Source organism: Marmota monax, unplaced genomic scaffold, assembly GCF_021218885.2.
Source record: "Marmota monax isolate L192 unplaced genomic scaffold, Marmota_monax_Labrador192_F-V1.1 WCK01_AAM20220418_F8-fsc00010, whole genome shotgun sequence".
Taxonomy (NCBI): domain Eukaryota; kingdom Metazoa; phylum Chordata; class Mammalia; order Rodentia; family Sciuridae; genus Marmota; species Marmota monax.
Window position 1 is genome coordinate 16679675 of NW_026692321.1, and position 26134 is coordinate 16705808.

At 43.1% G+C, this 26134-nt stretch overlaps 2 protein-coding genes across 8 annotated transcripts in view; both read left to right on the plus strand.

Annotated features, from left to right (window-relative positions):
* Positions 1-8938, plus strand: part of Ubxn2a (UBX domain protein 2A) — a 34791-nt gene extending 25853 nt beyond the window's left edge. For all 4 annotated transcript variants that reach the window (XM_058578385.1, XM_058578386.1, XM_046441343.2 and 1 more), the window contains 3 exons: positions 376-513; positions 1881-2039; positions 4100-8938. In XM_058578385.1, coding sequence (XP_058434368.1) covers positions 376-513; positions 1881-2039; positions 4100-4292 — 490 coding nt within the window. In that variant the 3' untranslated portion in view covers positions 4293-8938. The remainder of the gene's footprint in view (positions 1-375; positions 514-1880; positions 2040-4099) is intronic.
* Positions 8939-9220: 282 nt separating this feature from the next.
* On the plus strand, positions 9221-25702 carry Mfsd2b (MFSD2 lysolipid transporter B, sphingolipid). 4 transcript variants are annotated; one of them, XM_046441345.2, is made up of 14 exons: positions 9221-13007; positions 16451-16576; positions 17684-17808; positions 18318-18441; positions 18775-18853; positions 18939-19069; positions 20996-21086; positions 21201-21322; positions 21747-21830; positions 22082-22162; positions 22340-22449; positions 22740-22883; positions 23231-23407; positions 24877-25702. In XM_046441345.2, the coding sequence occupies exons 1-14, from the start codon at positions 12675-12677 to the stop codon at positions 24899-24901; spliced, it is 1752 nt and encodes a 583-aa protein (XP_046297301.2). In that variant the 5' UTR covers positions 9221-12674; the 3' UTR covers positions 24902-25702. The 4 variants fall into 4 exon arrangements, with proteins under 4 accessions (XP_046297301.2, XP_058434366.1, XP_058434367.1 ...); XM_058578383.1 differs by having other exon boundaries at positions 20996-21322; XM_058578384.1 differs by lacking the exon at positions 24877-25702 and having other exon boundaries at positions 22740-23348.
* Positions 25703-26134: the final 432 nt, after the last annotated feature.

The window sequence follows — 26134 nt, forward strand, 5'->3', positions numbered from 1 at the left end:
ATAAAAAGATAGAGGCATTTGGTATGTTAGACAAAGCCCAGACTTTAGTTCAAGTCCTGTTACTTAAATACATTTAGTTATTTAATTATAGAGAATATATTATGCTTCTTTGTTATACATATTGTCCAATATTTATTTTTTAGTTGTAGTTGGACACAATACCTTTATTTTATTTTATTTATTTATTTTTATGTGGTGCTGAGGATCGAACCCAGGGCCTCTCACATGCTTGCTAGGAGAGCATTGTATCGCTGAGCCACAACCCCAGCCCTGTCCAATTCTTTTACATAAAATATTTTGGCATAAAAACAGAATGTTTTTCAGAGAAAGAAAAGGCACTGGAAGCTTTATCATTTTGTTTTCTTGCCTTCCAAGGGAGTTACCTTCAGAATTACAAGGAATTTTTGATAAAGAAGAGGTGGATGTTAAAGTTGAAGATAAGAAAAGTGAACTTTGTGTGTCTACAAAGCCTGTGTTCCAACCCTTCTCAGGACAGGGTCACAGACTGGGAAGGTAAGTGTGTCTATTATCTGCCTTTGCCATAAGCAGAGGCTTGACTAATATTGATTTTGACATTATTTTACACATGTAGACACATGTATATAGATTACCATTTCTCCTACTAGAAATGAGTTTTTTATGTGAGTTTTTATGGAGATTCCTAAGTCACATTTACTTTAGTGATATTAAAATAGGCTGGCACTAATCACAGAGACTTTTCCTAGTTTTATCAGGTCAAAAGAGCCTGGCCTATTTAGGACAAAATTGTATAAATCATTTACTCTCCCTTTTACCACCAAGCTTTGCCATTAGTGCTACAGAGTACCTATGCTAACTTTTCAATATTACAGTTCTATTTTTTCCCCAGTACTGAAAAAGAAAATTTGAAGAAAAGAAAGCTAGGCACAATAGCACTCACCTATAATCCCAGCTACTCAGGAGACTAAGGCAAGGGAATCAGAAGTTCAAGGGCAGCTTGGGCAATTTAGCAAGACCCTGTCTCACAATAAAAAGGGTTGGGGATATAACTTAGTAGTGGAGTGCACCTGTGTTCAATCCATAGTGCTGCCCAAAAAAAGAAAAAAGAAAAAGTCTGATAACGTTAATATTGACGTCAGAGCCTTTAATTATTTCAGTTTTCCATTTTTATCATATCTAACTATGCCTTATGATGGAATTACTACAGTTAAGTATGGGATCACTTTGGTTTTTATGAATTCTCATATTTTAATTATCAAGGTTGGTAAAATGCACTCTGGGTGCGCTGGCTCACGCCTATAATCCCAGCAGTTTGGGAGGCTGAGTAAAGAGGATCGTGAGTTCAAAGCCAGCCCCAGCAAGTTAGTGAATGTATCTCAGAATAAAAAATAAAAAGGGCTGGAAATGTAGCTTACTGGTAAAGCACCCCTGGGGTCAGTCCTACCAAACAAAACAAAAATGGTAAAGTGCATACATATTCATTCATACATAGAAAAATATCTAGATGTGTCTTTCAAAATACTCTGTTTCCTTTTCCTTTATAACCCAAGAACTATATCTATAGAGAACTTGTAATTTCTTTTACAAATTTATCCTAGGCAGTAGGTAAAGCTAAAGTCTATAGATACATCAACCCTGTAAAATTACCTATACTGTAAAGCACTATTCAAATAATACTAGCAGCAGTTTATTTATATAGCACTCTTTAAGCTTACATATTAATTAAATATTCATAATTTCATTAGATTCTTAGAATCATTATATATTATGGTCATAATTAGCATATGTTTATGTTGTTATTAGGGAAATAGTTAATGACTTATAGTTAAAGTCTTTCTAAAAGTAAAGTTTTTATAGTAATGAAAAACTTGTGTCTGACTTTGTTGTCTGGATTTTCTTAGTGCCACACCAAAAATTGTTTCTAAAGCAAAGAGTATTGAAGTTGAAAATAAAAATAATTTGTCTACTGTTTCACTGAACAACTTGGAGCCCATCACTAATATACAGATCTGGTTAGCCAATGGGAAAAGGATTGTCCAGAAATTCAATACATCTCATAGGTGAGTCTTCCGGGTCAGTATTTGCCTGATTTTTTTTTTTTTCCAAATTTAAATTTCATTTCTTTTAAGATTAGTCAACAGTAATTTTTAAGAAATAATGAAGGGTTTTTGTTGTTGTTGTTGTTTTTTGCAGTTGGACACAGTACTTTTATTTATTTATTTTTTTTAAAGAGAGAGAGAGAGAATTTTAATATTTATTTTTTAGTTTTTGGCAGACACAACATCTTTGTTTGTACGTGGTGCTGAGGATCGAACCCGGGCCGCACGCACGCCAGGCAAGCGCGCTACCGCTTGAGCCACATCCCCAGCCCAGTACTTTTATTTTATTTACTTATTTTTATGTGGTATTGAGGATCAATCCCAGGGCCTTGCACGTGCTAGGCGAGCACTCTACCACTGAGCCACAATCCCAGCCCCCTAATGAAGGATTTTAATGAATAGTCTTCCAAATTTAATATGTCAAGACAAAGGAAACTGTTGGACATTAATGAAATACTTTTAATTTGTTTTAAGAATTTTCATGGGCTGGAGATGTGGCTCAAGCGGTAGCGCGCTCGCCTGGCATGCGTGCGGCCTGGGTTCGATCCTCAGCACCACATACAAACAAAGATGTTGTGTCCACCAAAAACTAAAAAATAAATATTAAAAAAAATTCTCTCTCTCTCTAAAAAAAAAAAAAAAGAATTTTCATGCTGGTCATTTGATTAGTTTCCTGTTTTAAAGGCATTATTTTTAATGTGTTTTAAAATCAGTCATAAGCGTCATTTGCAAACCAGGAATGGTAGCATATACCTAAAGTCCCAGCTACTCTGGAGGCCAAGACAGAGGATCACTTGAGCCCAGGAATTTAAGAGTAGCCTGGGAAGCATAGTGGATCCCATCTCAAAAAAAGAAAGAAAGAAAACAATAAGCATTATGTATATATTTTCCTGTTAATTGTAGTAAAAGCATGCAAATAAGAAAAGTATTGAAAGAAATTAAAGTCAATATAAATTTCACCACTTAAAGATAACCAGTATTATTAGATCAAGTAATTCTTATTTAGTCTTATCTCTCTTAACAGAAGTTTCCTGAGGCAGAGACAGGAGGATTGCTAGTTCAAGATCAACCCTAGGCTGGATGTGGTGGCACAGGCCTATAATTCCAGCGACTCAGGAGGCTGAGGCAGAAGGATCACAAGTTCTGGCCAACATAGGCAGCTAAGTGGGACCTTGCCTCAAAATAAAAAATAAAAAGGTCTGGGGTGTAGCTCAGTGCTAAAGCACCCCTACCTGAATACCACAAAAAAGGTGGTGGGGGGGTTCTCATCTTAATTAAAAGTAGAGGGGCTGGGAGTGTGTAGCTCTTAGTTGGACATGTGCTTAGCATGTGTAAGACTCTGATTCGCAGCACTGCAAAAAAAAAAAAAGAGAGAGAGAGAAAAAATGCATATATAGTTTTCCTTTTCCTTTTTTGGTGACAGGGATTGAACCCAGGGACATTTAACCACTGAGCCACATCCCCAACCTGTTTTATTTTTTGAAACAGGTTCTTGCTAAGTTGATGAGGCCGGCTCTGAACTTATTTTTATTTATTTATTTATTTTTTAGAGAGAGAGAATTTTTTAATATTTATTTTTTAGTTTTTCGGCGGACACAACATCTTTGTTTATATGTGGTACTGAGGATCGAACCCGGGCCGCACGCATGCCAGGCGAGCGCGCTACTGCTTGAGCCACATCCCCAGCCCCAGATTTTTTTTTTCAAATGTAGCCATAATACCCTTGTCATACCTAAGAAAACTAATAGTAATTCCTTCCTACCTTCAGATATATAGGGTCAACCTTTAAAAGGATAGTCCAAGGCTAGATATGTAGCTCAGTAGTAGATCTTTTCCTTCCCTAGCATGTGCAGGACCCTGGGTTCCATACCAGCACTGCAAAAAAAAAAAAAACCCAAATGATGATCACTGATATCATATAATATTTTGATTATTCTATATTTTCCATACCCAGGAGCTTCACAAGTTGTTATTGCCTTAGATTTAGCTAATTTCAAGTTTTCATTTGTACTGTTTTACAGGGTAAGCCACATCAAAGACTTCATTGAAAAATACCAAGGATCTCAAAGAAGTCCTCCCTTTTCCCTGGCAACGGCTCTTCCTTTCCTCAAATTGCTAGATGAGACACTCACAGTGGAAGAAGCAGATTTACAGAATGCTGTGATTATTCAGAGACTCAAAAAAACTGTCGAACCTCTCAGAGAATTTTCATAGAACTGATTTTTAAGAGACTAAGTAGAAATTTTGCAGAGAAATGACGGTTGTAAGTGGACATGCAAAAATGGGAGAGAGGACACATCAGATTCACGTGACTTTTGGTGTGAGTGCTATTTAACCCTCTTCTGAGGAAAAGAGTTTTGAATAATTTTAAGTTAAGGAAGTAACATGACTAGAAGCTATATTTAATGTACTTTTTCCAGAAGGCTACTCAATAAGAAAAATATACTTACTTTCAAAAACCAGTTCATCAGGGCTGAGGTTGTAGCTCAGTGGCAGAGCACTTGCCTAACACGTGTGAGGCACTGGGTTTGATCCTCAGCACCACCTAAAAATAAATAAATAAAATAAAGGTATTGTGTCTGTCTACAACTAAAAATATTTTTTAAAAAACAATTCATAACATACAGTATGTTAAGTAGCTATATCATTTAGAATATTAATATCGTATAAACAAATAAAAATATTCACTGCTTTAATCACTGAAACATTTCCAAATAGCAGGTATTTATTTTAAATGTTAGCTATCACAAGAGTTTTTAAATAGCAATATGTTTAAAAATTATACATGGCAGGTTAAAGGCATCAGTGTAATTATTTTATAACTGGGATATAATCGAAAGTGTAGGAAGATTAATTTGGCAACAATATCTAAGTTATATTTTTATTTAGGAATAAAAGTGAGTGTCTTAATATAACGTCAATATTAACATACCCACACATTTCTGTACTTCTAATAGTATAATTTTTTATTTTTACTTATCTTTCTTTTTTTTTGCAGTGCTGGGGATCAAACATAGTGTGTCCAAATGCTAGGGAAGTGCTCTACTGAGCCACATCCTCAGTGCCCTCTATCTTTTATTTAATTGGGAATGGATAGATGGATGGTTTTTTATTTGTTTTAGCGGGGTGGTGTTTTGTTTTGGTTTGGTTTTTGGTGCTGGGATCAAACCCGGGGCTCTGTAACACTAACTACATTCCCAGCCCTTTTTATTTTTAAGACAGTATCTTGCTAAGTTTCTGAGGCTGGCCTCTTGCAATCCTCCTGCTTCATCCTTCTAAGTCTCTGGGATATCAGGTATGTGCCACTGTGCCTGGGTAGGAATTTAATGTATCACGTGAAGTCAGTTTTTCTATTTCATATATCCCTTATGTATACATTAAAAGATTATTTATTACATTCTAATGTCACCAAAACATCTTAGGCTTTTAACTAAAACCAGTTAAACTTCAAAATTTCAATCAGATTAAAACCCCTGGCTTAGAAGTAAGCATAGGAAGCTTTTTTGCAAATGAATCATATCAGAGTATATGTTGAATGTGCTGCGGATTAAGTGGCCTATATCGACACTAATGTTCATAGAGTGCTGGATGGATGCTGTAAGGCTTTTGGTCTCAAGACCTTTTCTTTTGTTTTATATGGGTTATATATATCAACAGAATACTAAAAATTCAAAGTTTTTTAATTTACTTATTTGTTTATTTTTGTGACAGGATTTGGCTCTGTTGCCCAGGTACTTCTTGAACTCTGGAACCTCGTGCCTCAGCTTCCCCAGTAGGCATGATTACTATCATGTACTACAGCACTGGCTCCAAAAATTTAGTTTTAAAATATTTATTTGGTTCAGCATGGTGGCACAGGCCTATAATCCCAGCAACTCAGGAGGTCGAGGCAGGAAGATTGCAAGTTCAAAACCAGCCTCAGCAGCTTATCTAGGTGCTAAGCAACTCAGTGATAGCCTATCTCTAAATAAAATACAAAATAGGGCTGAGGGTGTGGTTCAGTAGTCGAGTGCCCCTGAGTTCAATCCCTACCAAATTTATTTACTTAAAAATAATGACTTTGAAGCATGTGCCTGTAGTCCCAGCCACACAGGGAGGCTGAGGCAGGAGATTTGCTCAAGCAAGAGTTCAAGTCCAGTCTGGGGAACAGTATGATTGTCTCTAAAAAGTATGGGCTGGGGTTATGACTCAGCAGTAGAGTGCTCGCCTCACATGAGCAAGGCCCTGGGTTTGATCCTCAGCACCACATAAAAATAAATAAAGTCATAAAAAATTAAAAAATAAAAAGTAAATAATGATAATAATAACTTCCAAAACATAAAAAGATTTAAGTGAGAAAGTGGCATTTTCTTTTTCTGCAAATATCCTTTCTGTCTGACTTAATGATGGATTCTCTTTTGTTGTGAGGAGTTTTTGTTTTGTTTTGTGTTTTTGACATGCTGTTAGAGATCAGGCCCAGGCCTGGCACATGCTAGGCAAGCTCTCCTCTGTTGAGCTATATCCCCAACCCCAGATAGCTTGTCCTCTTTGCTTCTTCGTTCACTGCTGTAATAGCACACACCATGTAACCTCTGGAAGACACCACTGTACATTCATGAGAGGTGAAGCATATAACACCTTATTATTACTAAGAAAAGAGTTTTGACAGCATAACCCCCCGAATGGCTCTCAGGAACCCCCAGTGATCCTCTAAGATTCAGTCCTTTAAAGCAATGTATAGTTTACAATAATACTCAAGCCTTAGTGTAAGAATCATTTGGTAGGGGCTGGGGATGTGGTTCAAGCGGTAGCGCGCTCGCCTGGCATACGTGCGGCCCGGGTTCTATCCTAAGCACCACATACAAACAAAGATGTTGTGAACAAAGATGTAGTGTCCGCCAAAAAACTAAAAAATAAATATATTTTAAAAAAAGAATCATTTGGCTTTTCAAAAATGCCCATTCCTATCCCAGCAGCTTCAGAGGCTGAGGCAGGAGGATTACAAGTTCAAAGCCAGCCTCAGCACCTTATCAAGGCACTAAGCAACTCAGTGAAACCCTATCTCTAAGTTAAATACAAAAAAGGGCTGGGGATGTGGCTCAGTGGTAGAGTGACCCTGAGTTTAATCCCTGGTACCAAAAAAAGAAAAATGCCCATTCCTGCCACCTACCACAAACATAATGATGCATTTTCTCTGGGGTAGGTCCCAAATCACTGCAGTTGAAATCTTGAGTGATGCTGAGGGATGTGGTGGCTGTACCATCCTCAGAAAATCCTGCACTAAGCTTCTATCCTAAGAAAATAAAGCCAGCATATGTCACCATGGACAGTGGAAGACTCCCAAAGAAAGCTGCTGTATCTCTATCCCCACAGTTTGCTCTCACAGAGAGCCCTCCCTCCTTTAACCTGAAGTAATCATGACATAATCCTGTGCTTTGTCTCCTGTAACTCAAATGAGACAGGGCTGGATCATTTGAATGAGATTTTTTCCTAAAGGGTCAGGAATAACAAAAGAGAACTACTTACATAACTAGATGGCATGGCTTCTCTGTCTAGTTTGTGGTCTATTTTAAGGACGCTTCCTTTCGTAGTTCCCAGCTGTCCATGTGGTAGAGGTCTTTTTATTGGAAAAAGAGGAAGAAAGGAGATCCTTTTTCCCTTTGTCCTTTACCCTAGGAAATGGGCAGGTAATACAAAATAAACGTTTACTGTCAGTAACATACAACAGTGTTAAAAGTCCTCTCTAATAAGACAAAAATAATGACATTCTTACAAAAAAAAAATAAATAAAAATCAATGAACTTCTCTTTCAAATATGGGAAATAATTTATGATTGTTCATATATGTTCGGGAATCTGTAAGATGTTTCATATAGGCCTATCATGAAGTATTTTTATTTGCATAATTAAAATGAATAGACGATTCTCCAAGTATTTGTACAAGCAGCCTTTCTTAGGATGAGATTGTTAAATATATATATCACTGGGGGCAGTGGCGTATACCTGTTATCCCAGCAGCTCAGGAGGCTGAGGCAGGAGGATCACAAGTTTAAAACCAGCCTCAGCAACTTAGTAAGGCCCTAAGCAACTTAGTGAGACCCTGTCTCTAAACAAAATATTTAAAACGGCTGTGGGTGTGTCTCAGTGGTTAAATACTTCTGGGTTCAATATCTGGTACCAAAAAAAAAAAAAAAAAAAGAGTGTTAGATACCTACAGAACCACCACCCCCCTTTGTGGAGTTTCCAGTTTATAATTCATTAACCAGGAGATAAAATGGAACTTTCTTATGTATACATATAGCGTTTGCCCCAATAAGAGGTGCCTATAAAGACTTATCATCAGCAATAACCTTCATTTTTTTAACTGTGAAAACTTGTGTTAATGTGAATAATAATCTCAAACGTTTTGTGATAAGTTAATCATCTGATAAAGCATTTTACTTGAAAGTTTGTATGTTGTAAAATTATTAAATGCACAGAATATGTAATGCAGGTTGGTTGGAAAACAAACTGGATTTGCCAAGAGAAGGAAAACTTGAAAATAAGCAAATATCTAAACAGTTGTTTCAAAGCCGTCATCAATTTCTTGAAAATCATTAGGGCTAATATATAGAAGCATATTCTCATTTTAAAATTTTTGATTGAGTAGTTAAATGACTATGCATTATTGAAGTTAAAACTTATTTTATGTACTTTTCATGATGTTTCAGTGTATTGATAATATGGGTGTATCAATTTATTTCAGTGCCTTAAAGTATTTTGAATGCAATATTTTGCTAATGGTTAAAGAACTGTTCTCTTAGGAATGAAATGCTCTCCGTTAAAAGGATCTATGAAGTACTTTACATTTGTTATAAAATAGCTACACATGGGTGCATTTGTCATTTTTGTTTGAGTCATTTACTTTTGAGAATCAACAAAATATTAGGTGCCTTTGCTTTAACCAACATTGCTTTGATTTAATACCCAGAAATGTAAAAATGTGGTATTTTTAGTACCAACTTAATGGTTGCATTGCTTTAAATCATCTTGTATCCTGAATTGAACTAGCATGAAGGCTTGTTAGTAGGAGTTTCTCCTTTATTCTTTCTCTTCCAAAGTAGAAACTAGGTAAAAAAAAAAAAAAAAAAAAAAATTGCTCATTACACTAAATCATCAAATAGAATGGCTTATTCCATAGATTAATTTTTGGCTCTTTGTCATTTGTTTTACATGTTTTTTGCACAGGTAATTTGTGTTCATTATAGAAAATTATAAAATGCAGATATGCTAAAGTGGTCTTTAAATTTCCTGATCTTATTCCACCGATCAGAGAAAACCACTGATTCCGTTCTGGTGTGAATCCTTTCAGATGTGCTATGGTTGAATATTCTATGTGTTGAAGGGTTGGTCTGAAGCCTCCAGTGCTATTAGGAGGTGGTGGAACCCTCAGGAGGTGGGGCCTACTGGGAGGAACTTGGGTCACTGAGACATGCCCTTGAAGGGGATATTGGTACCCCGAGTCACTTCCATTTCTCTCTTTACTTCCTGGCTGCTGTGAGGCGAGCAGCCTCTTCCACCACACGCTCCCACTCAGGCGCACTGCTTCACCACTGGACCCAAAAGCAACCATCAACTGACCATGAACTGAAACCTCCCCAAACCTTTCCTCTCTGTTGATTTAGCTCACGTATTTGTTACAGTAACAGAAAGCTAACTGAACACAGTGTGTCAGTCCTTCCTTTTGTTTTAATTAAGAGGCAGTTGCCTTGGTTATTTGGCTATTTTCTCTCTTGAAATCTAATTTGTCTTTTTAATTAAAAATTGCATTACAGAAGTATACCATCACTTCAAGTAGAATAACAGCCGTTAGGAAAAAATGCCTTCTAATTATATTTCTGTGCACAGGCTAGGGATATAGCTCAATGGCAGAGCACTTGCCAAGGATGAACAAGGACCTGGGTTCAAACCTCAGAACTTCAAAAAATAGATTATGTTTCTGTGCAGTAAAAATTGATTTTAACCTGCTTTCTTTCAAAATTGTGTTAGTACAGGCTGGGGTTGTGGCTCAGTGGTAGAGCGCTTGCTGAGCATGCGTGAGGCACTGGGTTCGATCCTAGCACCACACAAAAATAAACAAAGGTATTTACAACTAAAAAAAATTTTAATGTTTTTTTTTTTTAAATTGTGTTAGTACACACAAATAGTACAAGTACTGGGAATAAAGTCTTCCCAAACATGCAAAAACTGCATAATAAAAATTATGTATCTAAAAGTAGATTAGTCAACCAGGTACAGTGGCACACACCTGTAATCCCAGCAGCGAGGCAGGAGGATCACAAGCAAGTGATTCCTTAGCAGTGCAGCAAGACCCTCAGCAACTTAGCAAGTCTCTGCCTGAAGAACTGGCAATTTAGCTCAGTGGTAAAGCATGCTTTGGTTCAGTCCTCGCTACCAAAGGTGGGGTGAGGAGATTATTCAAGAAACTTCATTTTTAGTTAATATCTAATTTCCAAGGGATTAAAAATTTCACCTTTTTTTTTTTGTTGTTCTGGGTGTCAAACCCAAGGGTGCTTTACCACCGAGCTACATCCTTTTAGTTTTCATTTTGAGACAGGGTCTCACTGAGTTGCTAGGGCTTCCCTAAATTGCTGAGGCTGACCTTGAACTTGAGAACATCCTGCCTCAACCTCCCAAGTAGCTGCGATTACAGGTGTGCACCACTGTGCCTGGCTAGCACTTCCACTTCAATGAAGCAAACAAATTATTTTTTTAGATTAAAAAACTGAGGCACAAAAAATGACTTGCTCTAGATAAGGTAATGCATTCTTTATTAGGTTTAGCTATGAAAGAAAATCCAAAATAGTTGCTTGTAAAATAAAATTTATTTCCCATGCAAAATTCCAGAGAGAAGTAGGTCAGGGTGATAGGATAACTTCATAAAATTATCAGACTCCCATATCTTTCATTTGTAATCTCAGCACAAGTTGACTACTGGCCAGGCATGGTGGTACACACCTGTAATCTCAGTAACTCCTCACAAGTTCCAGGCCAGCCTCAGCAACTGTCTCAATAAAAAGGGCTGGGGATATAGTTCAGTGGTAGAGCACCCCAGGGTTCAATCCCCAAAACCATAAAAATATAAATAATTTTATTTAGCTATAAATCACATACCATGCAGTTCACCCATTTAAAGTGTGGGATCATTGGTTTTTAGTATAGCATATTGCAACATTGTACAAACCATCGCCTCAATCTAATTTCAGGAAATGTTTATCCTCTCCAAAAGAAACCTCATAGCTACTCCCTGCTCCCAGTCCTAGGCAAGACAAATCTACATTCTATGTGTTTGTCTATTCTAGACATTTCAAAGGGAATCACAATAGCTGGTCTTTTTTGACTGGCTTTTTTTTCACTTAGTATAATGTGTTCAAGATTCACTTTGGTGTAGCAGGTATCAACCCTTCATTCCTTGTTATTGCCCAGAAATAATCCATTATATTTATATACCATATTTTATGTATCTACTCATAACCTGAGGTCATTTGGAGTTATTTCCAGTTTGGGGCAAATTTATTTTACATGTTGCATATGTGTGTATACATCTATATCTATGTATGTATTAGAGGGGTGTGTGTGTATTGCTGCTAATTAACATTTGTGTTCTAGTTTTTATGTGAACATGTTTCATTTCTCTAGGGGTTATACAGAGGAGTGGAATTGATAAAAACTCTGCTTAACATTTTGAGGAACTGCCAGACTTTTCCAAGGGCTTCACTGTTTACCTTCCCACCAGCAGTGTTTGAAGATTCTAGTTATTCTATATTCTCCCCAGTACTTGTTGTCTGTCTTTTTTATTATAAAAGCCTTAGTGTAGCTTCTTTTTTTTATTTCCCTAATGATATGAGCATCTTTTTATGTGCTTATTGTCTATTTGTATGTTTTTAAATTGGATTGCTTTCCTAATGTTATGAGCTATGTATATATCTCAGTACAAATCCATGAAAATTTGCAAGTATTTTCTCCCATTCTTTTCATTCATTGGAATTATTTGCAGCACATTTTTCATTTTGATAAAATCCAGCTTGTGCTTGTGGTATTCTAAGAAACGGTTGTTTACCCTAATATGGTGAAGATTTGCTCCTATTTTCTAAGAGTTTCATCATTGTAACCTCGTATTAAGTTCTGGGGTACATTTTCAGTTTTTGCACATTGTGTAGCCCCTTCTGTGTTAAGGCCCTTTCAGGGATGTTGTACACATCATTCTGCTTTGGTTCTCTGGCCCAGACTTGGTTACAGGGACATAATGATCATTGCATGAGAGACTGGAAAATGTGCATTTCAGGCATCCACTGTCAAATCAGGTTGAAAACCTATTCAGTCATAATCTTACTCTGAGCAAGTCGATTCTGTTGCTTCTTGTTTGTTTATTGTGACACTGGGGACTGAACCCAGGGGCACTCTAGCGCTGAGCTTCAACCCAGGCTTGCTTTTAACTGGTATTACAAGCATGCTCCCCTGCGATGGCTTATTGCTTCATTTAAAAAATAAACTATTATTATATGCTGGCTTTCACCCCTGGGGATTCAGCTGAAGGGTTTCCCTCTGCAGAGTGCTCACTCCTTTGAGGATCCACAACATGGTCCCAAAGGACTTACGAGGCCTTAGCCTGGTGAATTTGGTCCGTTGTGTTTCCTCTGAGAGAAATGAAACCACGAATTCTGGGGTTTCTGGCTTTCCCTGCGTGCTGCCTCTTGGGGCAGCTGCGTCTCTGAGGGCGCACACAACCAGCTCTCCCCGCCCCGGCCGCACCCACTGGGCCGAGGCCACCACTCCCGCCGATGATGACATCCAGGACTACCACCGCAGTTGGAGCTGCTGCACGATGGCAGCGCCCCCTGGATCCCCATCTGCCCAGGCTGCAGAGGCGCCGCTGTCCCAGCCCGGGGAGCAAACGGTGGAGATGGGCTCGGTGAGCGCCAAGCAGGGCAAGTGGGAGCGGGCTGGACCGGGCTGAGAGCGGAGGCTGTGCATGCCCATTCGCAGTCCCTTCTTCAGGTTGACCTAGCAGGGAGGCTGAGGACATTAGGTGTCCCAAAGAGAATAGATGGGAAATGATCTAAGTGAAATAACTTGCTGGATTCTTTCAAACAGTTCAGCAGGACCAGGGCAGGTCTCTGGTCTTATTGCCAGGCCATGGCTCTTGTCCACACGCTACAAGTCTCCTGGGCAGGGAGGGCCTTTGAGCTATGTGTGAGAGGGCTGCCTCCCTTTCCCAGAGTCCAGACAGATCCTGTGGCCTCAGTCTCTGCCTCAAACCCTGGTATTGTCCAGGCACTAGGCTCTCCTTAGGGAGACTGGCCCCATAGATGACCTCCTAGTCGGCTCTTGGGGTGCGATTGAGGGCCCAAGAGGTTAGGAACCTCCAAATGGTGTGATATTGAATGCAACATGTGCTCCCAGCCCCATAGTCAAGGTATTCTGTGGCTTCATTTGACCACCATCTCAGTTCCCTATCTTCCGTACTTTCAGGGCCAGGAATTATGGCCTCCAACAAAGAAGTGAGAGCAGGGCTTGGTGGCACACATGTAGTCTCAGTTACTGGGGAGGCTGAAGCAGGAGGATCACTTGATTCCAGGAGTTCAGAACCAACCTGGGCAACATAGCAGAACCCTTCTCTTTAATTAAAAAAAAAAAAAAAAAAAAGTGAATGAGAAGGCTGAATATTCTCATTTTCTAGAGAAATTTAGAAATTTGGATTGAGATTAAGGGCAAAAGGGGGAAACAACTGCTGTCAATGAAGTGCCAGCATCCTCCTAACAACCTTATGTGTCCATATATTAGTGTGAGGACACAACAGCTCAGCAAGTTCACACAGCTAGTTTGCCTAATTATAAAACTCTGTGGACTGTGAAGGGCTAATGATTTAAGTTGGTAAAACTGTCTTCCTAAGACTCCAAGATTGTATCTTTAGTGTCAGTTGGAATTTTTTGCCTCCCCCCACCCCAGCCACCTACGCACACTGAGGATTAAACATAGGGGTGCTCTATCACTGAGCTACATCCCCAGTCCTTTTTATTTTTTGAGACAGGGTCTTGTTAAGTTGCCCTGGCTGACCTCGGACTTGTGATCCTTCTGCCTCAGCCTCCAAGTAGCTGGGCTTACAAGTGTGCACCATCGCACCCGGCTTAACCATAATTCAATTTTTTTTCTTGAGGGCCTTCTATGTTCTAAAAACTTTTTAGGCCCATTTAGGGGTGAACAAGGCTTCTATTATGGAGGAGAGGAAGGCTATCATGTTGAATTCTGTTGTTTAGCTTTTTTGGAAGTTGAAATAATGTTCACACAGATGTCAGAAAATAACGTCCTACCTCAAGTGTGGTTTTCCCCCATGCATAGGAAGTATGCAAAGAGTATGATAAACCTTTATCTGGGACGACCTTCCCTTCAGAAGAACCTGCTTGTAGTGTTCAAGATACCAAAATAGGCAAGCTCTACTTCCAATTCTCTCCCATCTCCAAGCAAAGGAGAAAAGAGGAGCCCCAACATCTTTTCAAGAAATAGTGTCTAATTGTTGCTAGCCATTCACTGTTTCCAAGAATATATATTGAACACTCACTATATATCAAGCATTGTTCTAGGTACTGTAGATGCCATGGTGAGTTACAGTTTGTGCTCTCAGAGAGCTTACATTCTGTTAGGGAATAAATAGAAAATATACCAAACAGTACACTTGAGAAACTCGAGTCATCAGGGAATATAAAGGGTGACATTTACAAGTTTTTTTTTCTTCCTTTTTTGCGCTTCATGCTTTACAGCTTAGCTACATCCCCAGGCCTGAGGAGGTGACATTTAAACTCAGACCTGAATAAAAGGGAGTCAGCTCTTGGAAGACACAGAAGACAGTCAAAGAAATTTGGAAGTGCAAAGGCCCAGAGGCAGCAACAGGCTTGGTCATTTGGACTGTCAGGTGGACCTGGCTCCTGCTGAAGGAGGGCTATTTGAAGTAAAGAGGATAGGGAAGTGGGGGCTGATCATCGCGGGTTCTACAGGCTATGGTGAAGACTTGGCATTTCATTCAAAATGTTATGGCAAGCTCTTGGAGGGTTTTAAGCAGAGAAGACATGATCTGATTTATATTTTTAAAAATCACTGGCTAGCCAAGCACAGTGGCACCCACCTATAATCCTATCAACTCTAGAGGCTGAGGCAAGAAGACTGTAAGTTCAAGGCCAGTCTCAGAAACTTAGTGAGACCCTGTCTCAAGATTTTTTTAAAAGGTGACTTGCGGGGGATGTGACTCAATACTAGAGTGCCCCTGGGTCCAGTTTCCAGTACTGGACTATATAAAAACCCACATCAGCTGTTTCATGGGAGGTCAAGTTGTAAGGAACAGATGCAGAAGTAGAGAAGCCACTTACGAGTCTCTCAATGATAGATTAGACAGGGGAACTGGGAAAAAAATAAAAAGGAATCAATGATGTGGCCTGAGCCACTAAGCAGACTGGTGCCATTTAATGCAATAGGAACAGGGTTAGGAGCTGGCCTAGACTGTGGGATGGAAATCAGGAGCCACACTAGGCTCATGCTTATCAGGCGTCCACTGGGAGATTGTGGGTAGGCAGTCAAATCCTCAGGAGCTCCCTGGATAGCTCCGGGCTTGTGGGATAGATACATACACTCTCCGCTCATAAACATTGTGTCAGTGATAGACTGATAAACTGTCTCTCCAGGAAAAGAAAAGGCAGGGAGAGACTCTGAATTATAATGTTTGTAAATACCCTCAGTATAGCTGATTTCAGGGGTTCAAGAACTAGCTTGCAGAAGTCCTCAGTTCTCAAAGCCCCCACCTCATTCACTGATCAAAACAACCTTGTGAAATTGGCAGGGATATTATATTACATTTGGCCAATGAGGAAGACAAGACTTGAAAAGAGAGAGTGATTTATTCAATGTCACACAGAGAGTAGGTGGCACAGAAGGGACTCAAGCCCAAATCTCCTGACTCACAGTCCACTCTGATTGCTGATTCAATAAATTAAAGCAGGGTCTAGCAGGAAGTATGGGGGGAAATATAAGAAAGAACTTCCCCCTGGAAAGGTTTAGAGGTCATGGTTTAGAAATTTTTTTTGTTGTAAATTCTCTCTCACTTCCCATTAGGATCATTTTGGGACAAGATGGAGCTAAGAGGTTGCTAGAAACACCATCAAAACCTCATAGGGGGCTAGGGCTTAGTGGTAAAATGCTTGCTTGCATGTGTAAGGCAGTGGGTTCAATCCTCAGCACCACATAAAAATAAGATATTTTTTAAAAAACACCATAGGGACTCAAGGATGCCCATGGAAGTCACGGGGGCTTGGGGAGATGTTTTATGACTCGCAGATTGGGTAGGGATGACTTACTGTGTCTCCTCAGGTCAGCAGAACTGGTCGTCTCTCATTCTGTACGAAGGTGTGCTATGGCTTTGGTGGGATCCCCAACCAGGTAGCTTCCAGCGCCATAGCCTTTTACCTACAGCTGTTCCTGCTTGATGTGGCACAGGTGAGTGTGGGCAGTAGCCTGGGGCCCCTTGGTGTCTGGTCTTTCATCCCCACCTGTCTTTCACCCTCCCATCCTTGATGACAGTCCTTTGATCCAAACCTAACAAAAAGCCAAATGCTATTTAGTGAATCTCCCAAGGATGTTTACTGCAGTCTGTTTATAATGCTAAAATAAGAAACATTGTTGGATGCCCAACAATATATAAGCCACTTACTTAGATAAGTAAGTGGTATTAATCCACAAAATAGACTATTGTGCTTGCAGCCATTCAAAAGAGAGATCTATACCAGTTGACATGGAGGGACTTCATGATTCACTGTCAAAAATGAAAAGCTAGTTGTAGAGTATATAAAATGGCTCCATTTTAGCAAAACAAAGATGTGCACCGCATGTGTGCATAAGTATACATGTGTCAGTATGTGATTAAAATAGTGCAGAGAAAATTATAAAAGGATATGCACCGGGTTGTTCATGTTGGCTGTAGGGTGGAATGGTGCAAGATAAAAGGTAAGCAAGAACAACTTTTTTAAAAAAAACAAGGTACTCATGATGTTTTAAAATGACACAGATCTGATCCCATTTAGATAAAATTTATAACTTCAGGTGCACATAAATGCATGAAAGGATGATTTTCAAAATGCTTTTAGCAATTGTCTCAAGATGATGGGATTTCAGATGCATTTTGCTTAATGTGTGGATTACTTGAATGTTCTTCTAAAGACTGCATCATTTATATAGTTAGAAAAACAAACATTTTTATTGTGGAAAAATGGCTACCTCTATCACCCTAGGTGCACCGTTCTTGCTTGGAGCCACCCCCAGGTGAGGGCACCTCAAGTTTTGTCCAAAAGTGACTGGACCCAGTAATAATGGCAAAGTGCCAATGCACAGGAATCAGCTCCTTCCCCAACCCTTTTCACTAGCACAGATGTACCTTTGGAAGTTTCTGGATTGGTTTCTTGGGCAGGAGGTCATTGAGCAGCATTTTCCACTGTGGCTTTAGCCCCACATGTTCCCAGGTCCCCCTTCTTGCTGACCGACAAGCCTGGATACCTTCTCTGGCTCTATTGGGTCTTGGCTCTTAATCCCCTCCCCTATGGATTTCAGATTCCTGCTGCCTACGTGTCACTTGTCCTGTTTGGAGGGAAGGTGTCTGGGGCAGCTGCCGACCCTGTAGCTGGATTCTTCATCAACAGAAGCAGGAGGAGAGGGTCTGGACGACTTATGCCCTGGTGAGCAGCCCTTTGGTTTTTAGGATCCAGGCACCTACCCCTGTCTTTGAGGTCACTATTGGTCACAGCTTGTTAGTGGACACCCTGCCAATGGTTAGAGGATGAGACTGGACTGTTTGGTACACTGGGGTCAGCCTGTGTGCCATGTTCAGAGACATTCTTGGGGACTGTTCCTTAGCAGAGGGCATAGGACTAGACAAGTCTCTTCAGGATCCCAGACCTGGCCTGTGGCTCAGTGTGGTCAGGCTAGGCTGGAAGCCAGGGAAGGTCTCAGAGGAAGTGCAACTGGCTTGTGCCCCAGTGCTCTTAAACTGGGACTGGCACCACGGAGCACCCACGTGCCCCAGTCAGAGTCCTGGCAGTGAATGCCCCGTCCCCAACTCTCCACTCTACTCCTTGCTTCCCTCTCCATGGCTCCCACCCTGAGAGCCCCAGCCCAGGGCAACCCCAGGGGCTGAGAAGGGTGTCCCCATCCTGGTGCTGCAGGTGCTTCACTGTGTGCTTTTTAGGATGCTCGGCTGCATACCCTTCATCGCCCTGGCCTACTTCTTCCTGTGGTTCCTGCCCCCCTTCACCAGCCTGCGTGGCCTCTGGTACACCACCTTCTACTGCCTGTTCCAGGCTATGGCCACGGTAAGCAGGTGTCCTCCCTTCCTGCCCTGGTTCTGAGAAACCTCACTGCTGTGGCCAATACTGGGACTGGGGGCTTGGGGACCACACTGCTCTCACCTCCCCACCAGTGCCTAGACACTTAAAATTAGCTTTGCTGTCCCTATTTGGGTCAGGTGCCCTCTCCTGCTTTTGAGCCCCCATCTCTGAGCTTAGGTAACCAGCATGCATATAGCAGATTGATTCCTGGGTACCAGGATGGGACAGGATGGCTGTGGGCCTTTGTGTGGCAAAGTGGGATTTCTACTTGGTGATCTGCATGGTGAGGGCCATCTTGAGCTCTGCCGGCCTCCCCAGTTCTTCCAGGTGCCCTACACAGCGCTCACTATGCTCCTCACCCCCAGTCCCACGGAGCGGGATTCTGCTACCGCATACCGTAAGTGCAGTCCTGGGGTTGGGTGAGGACGAAGCCCTGGGACACTGCTACTGGCTCACTCACCTTGCACATGCTCTGTCTCCAGGGATGACCATGGAGATGGTGGGGACACTGATGGGAGCCACTGTCCATGGGTTCATTGTGTCTGGTGCCCACCGGTCCAACCACTGTGTGGACACTGAGCTCCCAGTGCCTGCTGCTATCTCCCCGGATGCCGTGAGTGTCCAAGGTGGCCAGGACCCCCTCTGCAGAGTTACCTCCTTCCTCCAGGGCTACTTCTCCCCACACCTTGTCTCTTCATCTTTGAGGCAGGGGGCTCACTGCACCCTCGTTCCTTCCCTGCTCCCCTAGCTAAGTGCATGAGTCCCAAGTGCAGGCCCACTGCCCTCTGCTAAACCCTGGGTTCTTGCTCATCATAAAACAAAACAGTGGGTCAGCAGGCCACCTGGAGGGAGGAGGCTACCACCAGAGAAAGGACCGTTGAGGGGGCACACCAGGAAGGGGCAGGAAGTGTACAGCAGGGAGGGGGCAGAAAAGTTTGTTGTGCTTTCATGGTCCTCCTATGGCCCTTTCCCAGCCCCAACCCCAACCAGCTGACCCCAGTGTGAAGCGAGAAGTGGAAACAGGGAACAAGCTTCTTCCTCTCCCCTTAGAGTAGGTCCTTCCTCAGCAATTAGGGGATGCACATCTATTTTATCCATCACGTTTATCTTCTATGTCTTCCCTTTTTCCTTAAGCAAATGACACTGTTATCCTCCAGAACCCTGAGCATACCTTTTACTCCTCCCTCTGAACCATCCAAACTACTACAAACTCTGTCTGCTTTTCCAACCACAAACCTAGAAGCTGTTCAGCTTGCATACATTGCCCTGCCATTCACTGGCCAGGTCCCCATCATCCCCACCCCAGCTACTACATCAGCCTCCTACATAGCCTCCAGGCCCCCACTGGCCCCAGCAGCAGAGTCAGGGGACATTTTCTTGTTCTTTTTTTTTTGGTACTGGGGATTGAACCTGGGGGCCACATTCCCAGCCCTTTTTTATTTTGTGTTAGGGCCTCACTAAGTTACTGTGGCTGTCCTTGAACTTGAGATCCTCCTACCTCAGCCTCCCATCAAGGAACATTTTCAGAGTTTGAATATGGGTAGCCCTTGTCCTCAGGATTAGGTACAGCCCACCCCTCCTCAGGCTTGGCTGTGGGCCTCCTCTTTATATTCTATAAACCCTTTCATGTTGGTATTTTTGTTTGCTTTTAAATTAGTATTTCCTATCTACAAGGAGTAAGAGCAACAGGCTGAGAACCCATCTGCAGAGGTGGATGCTCATGTTAGCAGAGGCCAAAACCCTTGGTAGCTCACATTCTGTTGTCCCATCAGACTTCACTTATCAATACAAATTCACAGATAAAATTATCAAGCTTTCAGGCTGGGGCTATAGCTTAGTGGCAGAGTGCTTGCCTAGCACTTGCCTAATGTGTGAGGCACTGGGTTCAATCTTTAGCACCACATAAAAATAAATAAAATAAAGGCATCTGTCCATCTACAATTACAAAAAAAAAAATTTAATTATCAAGCTTTTCAAGACCATGACAAAAGAGCATTAAACTCCAAGCACAGCACCCTGCTGAACTGTATGCACTGCACCTGAGAGAGCTATCCTGCCCTCCCCTTCCAGGGCAATTTTTATTACATATGTATCTCCCCTGAACAGGTAGTACTGTTCTGTTTTGTTCATCTGGGTCATTGTGTGTCACACTGCTATAAATGTCTGCCCACGGATCTGTCACATACCCAGTCCCTTATCATGGATGGGCCAGGTCACTTATTCATCATCATAACCTCAGGGTCTAGCATGCAGACGTCAGTGGCAATGTATGTTTGCTAAGTGAAATGAGAAAGTGAATGCTCTGACCCCTGGTGGCATCAATGCCTCCTTTCCAGGCAGGAAGCACAGGGTCAGCAGAACTGGATGTGTGTGAGGGACCATTCTGGGCCCTTAGACCTACCTCTGAGTGATATGGAAGAGAGGGACCCAGCACCTGGGGCTTGAGCTGAGGGTTCCTCTGCTCCATTGGGAGGTACTTCGGCCCTACCTCCCTGCGTTGGAGACATCACCCCCAGCCCAGTTCTGTCCTGTCCCACAGACTCGTCTCTACTCCATTGCAGCCGCTGTGGTGGTGGTGACTTACCACGTTTGCAGCGGTTTGCTCTGCCTAGGGGTGAAGGAGCAGCCAGGTATGGAGGCGCTGCAAGGAAATGGGAGGCCAGAACTGGAAGCAGGACTCCTCTTGGGGGTGGGTTTTGGTGTTGAATCCTACCAAGCCAAGATGTCACCTTCCTGTGTTGCAGATCCTTCTGCCTCTGCTTCAGGCCAAGGCCTGGGCTTCCTGGCTGGGATGGGCCTCACTGCCCGGCACCCACCCTATCTGAAGCTAGTGGTCTCCTTCCTGTTCATCTCAACTGCTGTTCAGGTATCTCTGGCCACCTGATCCCCTCTCTTGCATAGGTCCAGAGTTCAGTCTTTCGGCTTGAGTTTTGTAGGGGGGAACCTGGAGTGGGTCTTCGGCTCAGAGAAATGTGCTGGGAAAAGAGTCAGGTGGGGAAATTGGGGGCCTTAAGCCCTAGGAAGTTGACAGTGTCTGGGGTGGTTTCCTCTTATGTTACCTGAAGTTTAGTCAAGTCCAACTGGTCTTAGCTGTGCAGGGGGTGATGATGAACTAGGAATAGTGCTTCTGTCTATTGGGGAAAAGCATCCTTTGTGGGGTGACTGCATGATGCTGACAGTGACCTGAGCTCAGGATCCCAAAGAGGCCAGACTTGAGACCCTGTCCCTGCCCCTGATTTCTGAGTTTCTGCCATTCCCTGTATATGCCCACCTCCCGTTCACCTCCTCAGGTGGAGCAGAGCTACCTGGTCCTGTTCTGTACTCATGCCTCCCGGCTCCAAGACCACGTCCAAAACTTGGTGCTCATCATCCTGGTGAGGGGACCTAGGTGGTGAAGGCCAGGGCACCTAAGGCCCTGAGCTGGGGATGTGTGGCCAGTGTTCTAACGGTCAACATTCTGTAGTTGACTTTGATCTTAGTCACCTACAGTAGAGGGTGGAACTGGGAGCAGAGTCGAGGTTAATAGCTGCTAATTCAAACCAGGGGCAAGGTCATGGCTGGGCTTTGAGGTGCTGGGTCGAGTGCTGGCTGCAGGGCCTTGCTGTGATGCTGCTGTTTGCCACAGGTCTCAGCTGTGCTGAGCACCCCCTTGTGGGAGTGGGTTCTCCAGCGATTTGGGAAGAGGACACCAGCCTTCGGGATCTTTGTGAGTGAGAAGGAAGGCTAGGGGTGCCTGGGTCTCCTGAAGCCAGCAGGGCTCAATCTGTGTCTGGACTTTGTGTCTGCTGACCAGGCCCAGAGCTCAAAGAGCAGTGAGTGTGGGAATGAAAGAACAAGCCCAGGGAGTGGGTGGAGGGACCAGCCTGTGTGTCTGTCTCCCCAGATGATGGTGCCTTTTGCAATCTTACTGGCTGCTGTACCCACAGCACCTGTGGCATATGTTGTGGCCTTTGTCTCTGGTGTGAGCACTGCTGTGTCCTTGCTGCTACCATGGTAGGCTGGGTGAAGGGAAGGGGGGATATCCATTCCTTTGGACCAACCTGCTGTCTTGGGTCCACCCTGAGCAGGAGATAAAGGCCACAAGCTCCCTCCTTAGAATCCTCCTAAAGGGCACCAATGGCGAGAATGGTGGGGGTGGGGAATACAAGAACACAAACTGCTGGCTCTCTGGGGGTCTGTCCTGGTTTTGAGCACAGAAGACTGACACATTTGTCTCCAGAGAGCCCACAGGCTGCTGGCTGTCAAGGGTATGAAGAGTGCTAACTCCATGCACCTGTTCCCAGGTCCATTCTGCCAGATGTGGTGGATGATTTCCAGCTGCAGCACCGGCACGGCCCTGGCCTGGAGACCATCTTCTATGCATCCTATGTTTTCTTCACCAAACTTTCAGGCGCTGGCGCCCTGGGCATCTCCACCCTCAGTCTGCAGTCAGTCCAGGGCTGGGTATACCAGAGGCACAAAAAAACAGTGGGAAGAGGGCAAATCCCCCTCTCTTCCCAACTAGGGGCCACCCATAGAGAGTGTGGGGAACCTGGTGCACATGACTTGGAGCCTTTCTTAGAGTCTGTACCACCTCCCAAGCCCCTGCTGCCAGTCTTCACGGCTCCTTTGGCACTCATTCCTGCTCTCCTCGACATTCCCTCCTCCACCATTAGGCTGATCTGGCCAGGAAATATTAAGTCACATTTCAGGAGAGTGTGGGGGTGGGTATCTGTGAGCCCCTCACCCAGGCTCTGAAGGATATGACTGTTGGGGTGGGGTGGTATTTCTCCAGGTTTGCAGGATATAAGGCAGGAGCCTGCAAGCAGGCAGAGGAAGTAGTGGTCACCCTCAAAGTCCTCATCGGTGCTGTGCCCACCTGCATGATCCTGGCTGGTCTGTGCATCCTCATGGTTGGCCCCACTCCCAAGGTGCCAAGTCAGGACACCTCCCTCCAGCTAAGCCTTCGGAGGTAGGAAGCCCGGGTACACTGATCAAAACAGACAGGGAGACACACTAATGACCTAACATCAGCCTACAGATCTGCTGTGCCACTCAGCTGAGCTGTTCTGCCTTTAGAAGACTCAGCTTCAGTGACACCATTTGGTCCTCTATTTTCTTCTACTCCGGTCTCTTTTTATTTTTTATTTTTTTGCCTTTTCTTTCTTTTTTTGGAGTGGGGGTACTAGGGATTAAACTCAGGGGCACTTGGTCACTGAGCTATATCCCCAGCCCTATTTTGTATTTTATTAGAGACAGGGTCTTACTGAGTTGCTTAGTGCCTGGCTTTTGCTGATGCTGGCTTTGAACTCACAATCCTCTTGCCTCGGCCTCCTGAACCACTGGGATTATAGGCCTGCATCACCACCCTCGGTCTCTGGCGCCCTTTCTGCTGTTCCTAAGACTATCTAGTAGATGGGGGTATGTGAGGGTTCCCTCTTTGATCCCCTATTCTTTTGTTTCCCATCCCCCCCATACCTCATCTACTTGAGTGACCTAGAGCACCTCATACTTGGTGGCTCCTAAAGCTGCCCTCTACTTTGAACTTCAAGTTCCACATCCACATATTTCACTCATTTGGACATGTGTACCTGCTATCCCACAGCATGACAATCAGGCTCAGTGGGCCCTAAACTTAACTCTCTTCTTCCCCTCAACTCCTCCTGCATCTGTCTCAGTGAATGGCACCAACATCCACCCTAAAGCCAAACCCAAAAGTCTCTTGTGCTTCCTTCCCATGGTTGCATGGAGCAGTCCTCCCAGCCTGTCCTCCCCTGCCAGAGCACAATCCCACTGCACGGGGAAGGTCTGCTCACTGTCTGGTCTTCCCAGAAAAATGTGTGGGTCTTGAAGGCCGGGACTATTGTTCTATCCATTTTTGTACCCCAGGAGAGGAATACGACCTGAGGCCAAGTAGGTACTCAGGGAATGCACGAACCATATCACCACGTCCAGCCCAGCAGACTCATTAGCAAGCAGATATCCTACACTTAAAGCACATGGGCAAGTGTCCACACACAGCACCACACAGGGTGGCAGTAAGTGGCATCATCTGCTCCTCACGGCTCAGTGTTGGTGTCCTTGGACTATTCAAAAGAGTAATACTGAAGACTGAGGTTGTGGCTCAGTGGTAGAGTGAGGCACTGGGTTTGAACCTCAGCACCACATAAAATAAAGGCATTGTGTCCATCTACAACTTAAAAAAAAAAAAAAAAAAAAAAAAGAGTACTACTTAGATCATGCACCTCACCCAGGCAGTGCCAGCCAGGCAGGGAAATGTTTGGTGGGAGATGGAGGAAAAGGGTGGCAGCTTCAAGGGGGCTGTGAAAAGGGAGGTTGCTTAGAAGATAAGGAACTGCCACTCAAACTTCCAGGAGGCTCTGTGGCAGGGCAGAGGCTCACCTCATCCTCATCTTTCTCCTTGTCTTTCCCCTTCTACAGGAGGACCAGCTACAGCCTTGCTTAAAATTTGAAGGACACACACCTGTAATCCCAGCAACCCCAGGAGTCTTGAGGCAAGAAGATCACAAGTTTGATGCCAGTCTGAGCAACTCAGGAAGACCCTGTCTCAAAATAAAAAATTTTAAAAGGGCCAGGGGTATAGCAAGTGGTAGAGCACCCCCGGGATTCAATCCCAGAACCAGAAAAGGAAGTGTGAGAGAACTTCCCATGAGCTGGGACAGCAGGAACCTGTGTTTTAGAGGTCTTAAGTCCCTCTCCCGACTCAGCCCTTGAGCACCTACCTAGCAGTTGAGCCCACAACATTTGCTGGTGTGTGGAGTCTTCAGTAAATCTTCCCTGAGTCTCCCAAAGGGACTGATCTGGGCTTCAAAATCCCAACATGGCATCTCTCACCTGTCAACCAGACTCTCTCACATAGGTCTGCACCTCTGACTACCCAGCCCCAGGCAGCCTTTGATGTAAAAAGTATCCTGATAGCAACTATTACTGGAAAAAAGAAGCCCTATCCAGCCTGGCCTACAACTCTCTACGGTAATACTAGGCCCAACCAAGCTGATTAGATGGCAAAATTCCAACAGAAGGACAGACACACAGACTCTTTAGTTCTGAGGCTCCAGTGGACATCTGAAGACACAGAAACTAGCCACTCTGGAGCCTGAGGCAGGAGGACCACAAGTTCAACACCAGCAACTTAGTGAGACCCTGCCTCAAAAAATAAAAAAGAGGGCTGAGGATGGAACTCAGTGGTAGAATGCTCCTGGGTTTAATCCCCAGTACCTCAAAAAAAAAAAAAAAAAAAAATCCACTCATAATGGATTTAAGATTTATAAGATAAGGAATTACTAGAAGAAAACAGCAGAATACTGATTAAAGACATAAATATGAAAGATAAAATTCCCATAAAAAGAAAGATAAACAGGACTTCATTAAAATTAAGAATTGTAATGCATTCCGCTGTTTTATATAAATAAAAATAAATTAAAAATAAATAAATAAATAAATAAAAACTTATGGGTTATAAAAAAAATTAAATGTTCAAAAAATACCATAAAGAAAGAAAATGGACAAAGATAACTGGCAACAAATATTAATGACATCTAGAATCTGTTAAGAATCCCTGCTTTGAGGCTGGGGTTGTGGCTCCAGTGGTACAGCGCTTGCCTAGCACATGTGAGGTACAGGGTTCAATCCTCAGAACTACATAAAAATAAATAAAATAAAGGTATTGTGTCCATCT

Coding starts and splice junctions, on each gene's coding strand:
- Mfsd2b (XM_058578382.1), top strand. CDS start 12,675: ATGGTCCCAAAGGACTTACGAGGCCTTAGCCTGGTGAATTTGGTCCGT. Junction 13,008..16,450: donor AAACGGTGGAGATGGGCTCG/GTGAGCGCCAAG, acceptor GTGTCTCCTCAG/GTCAGCAGAACTGGTCGTCT. Junction 21,831..22,081: donor ACTTGGTGCTCATCATCCTG/GTGAGGGGACCT, acceptor TGTTTGCCACAG/GTCTCAGCTGTGCTGAGCAC.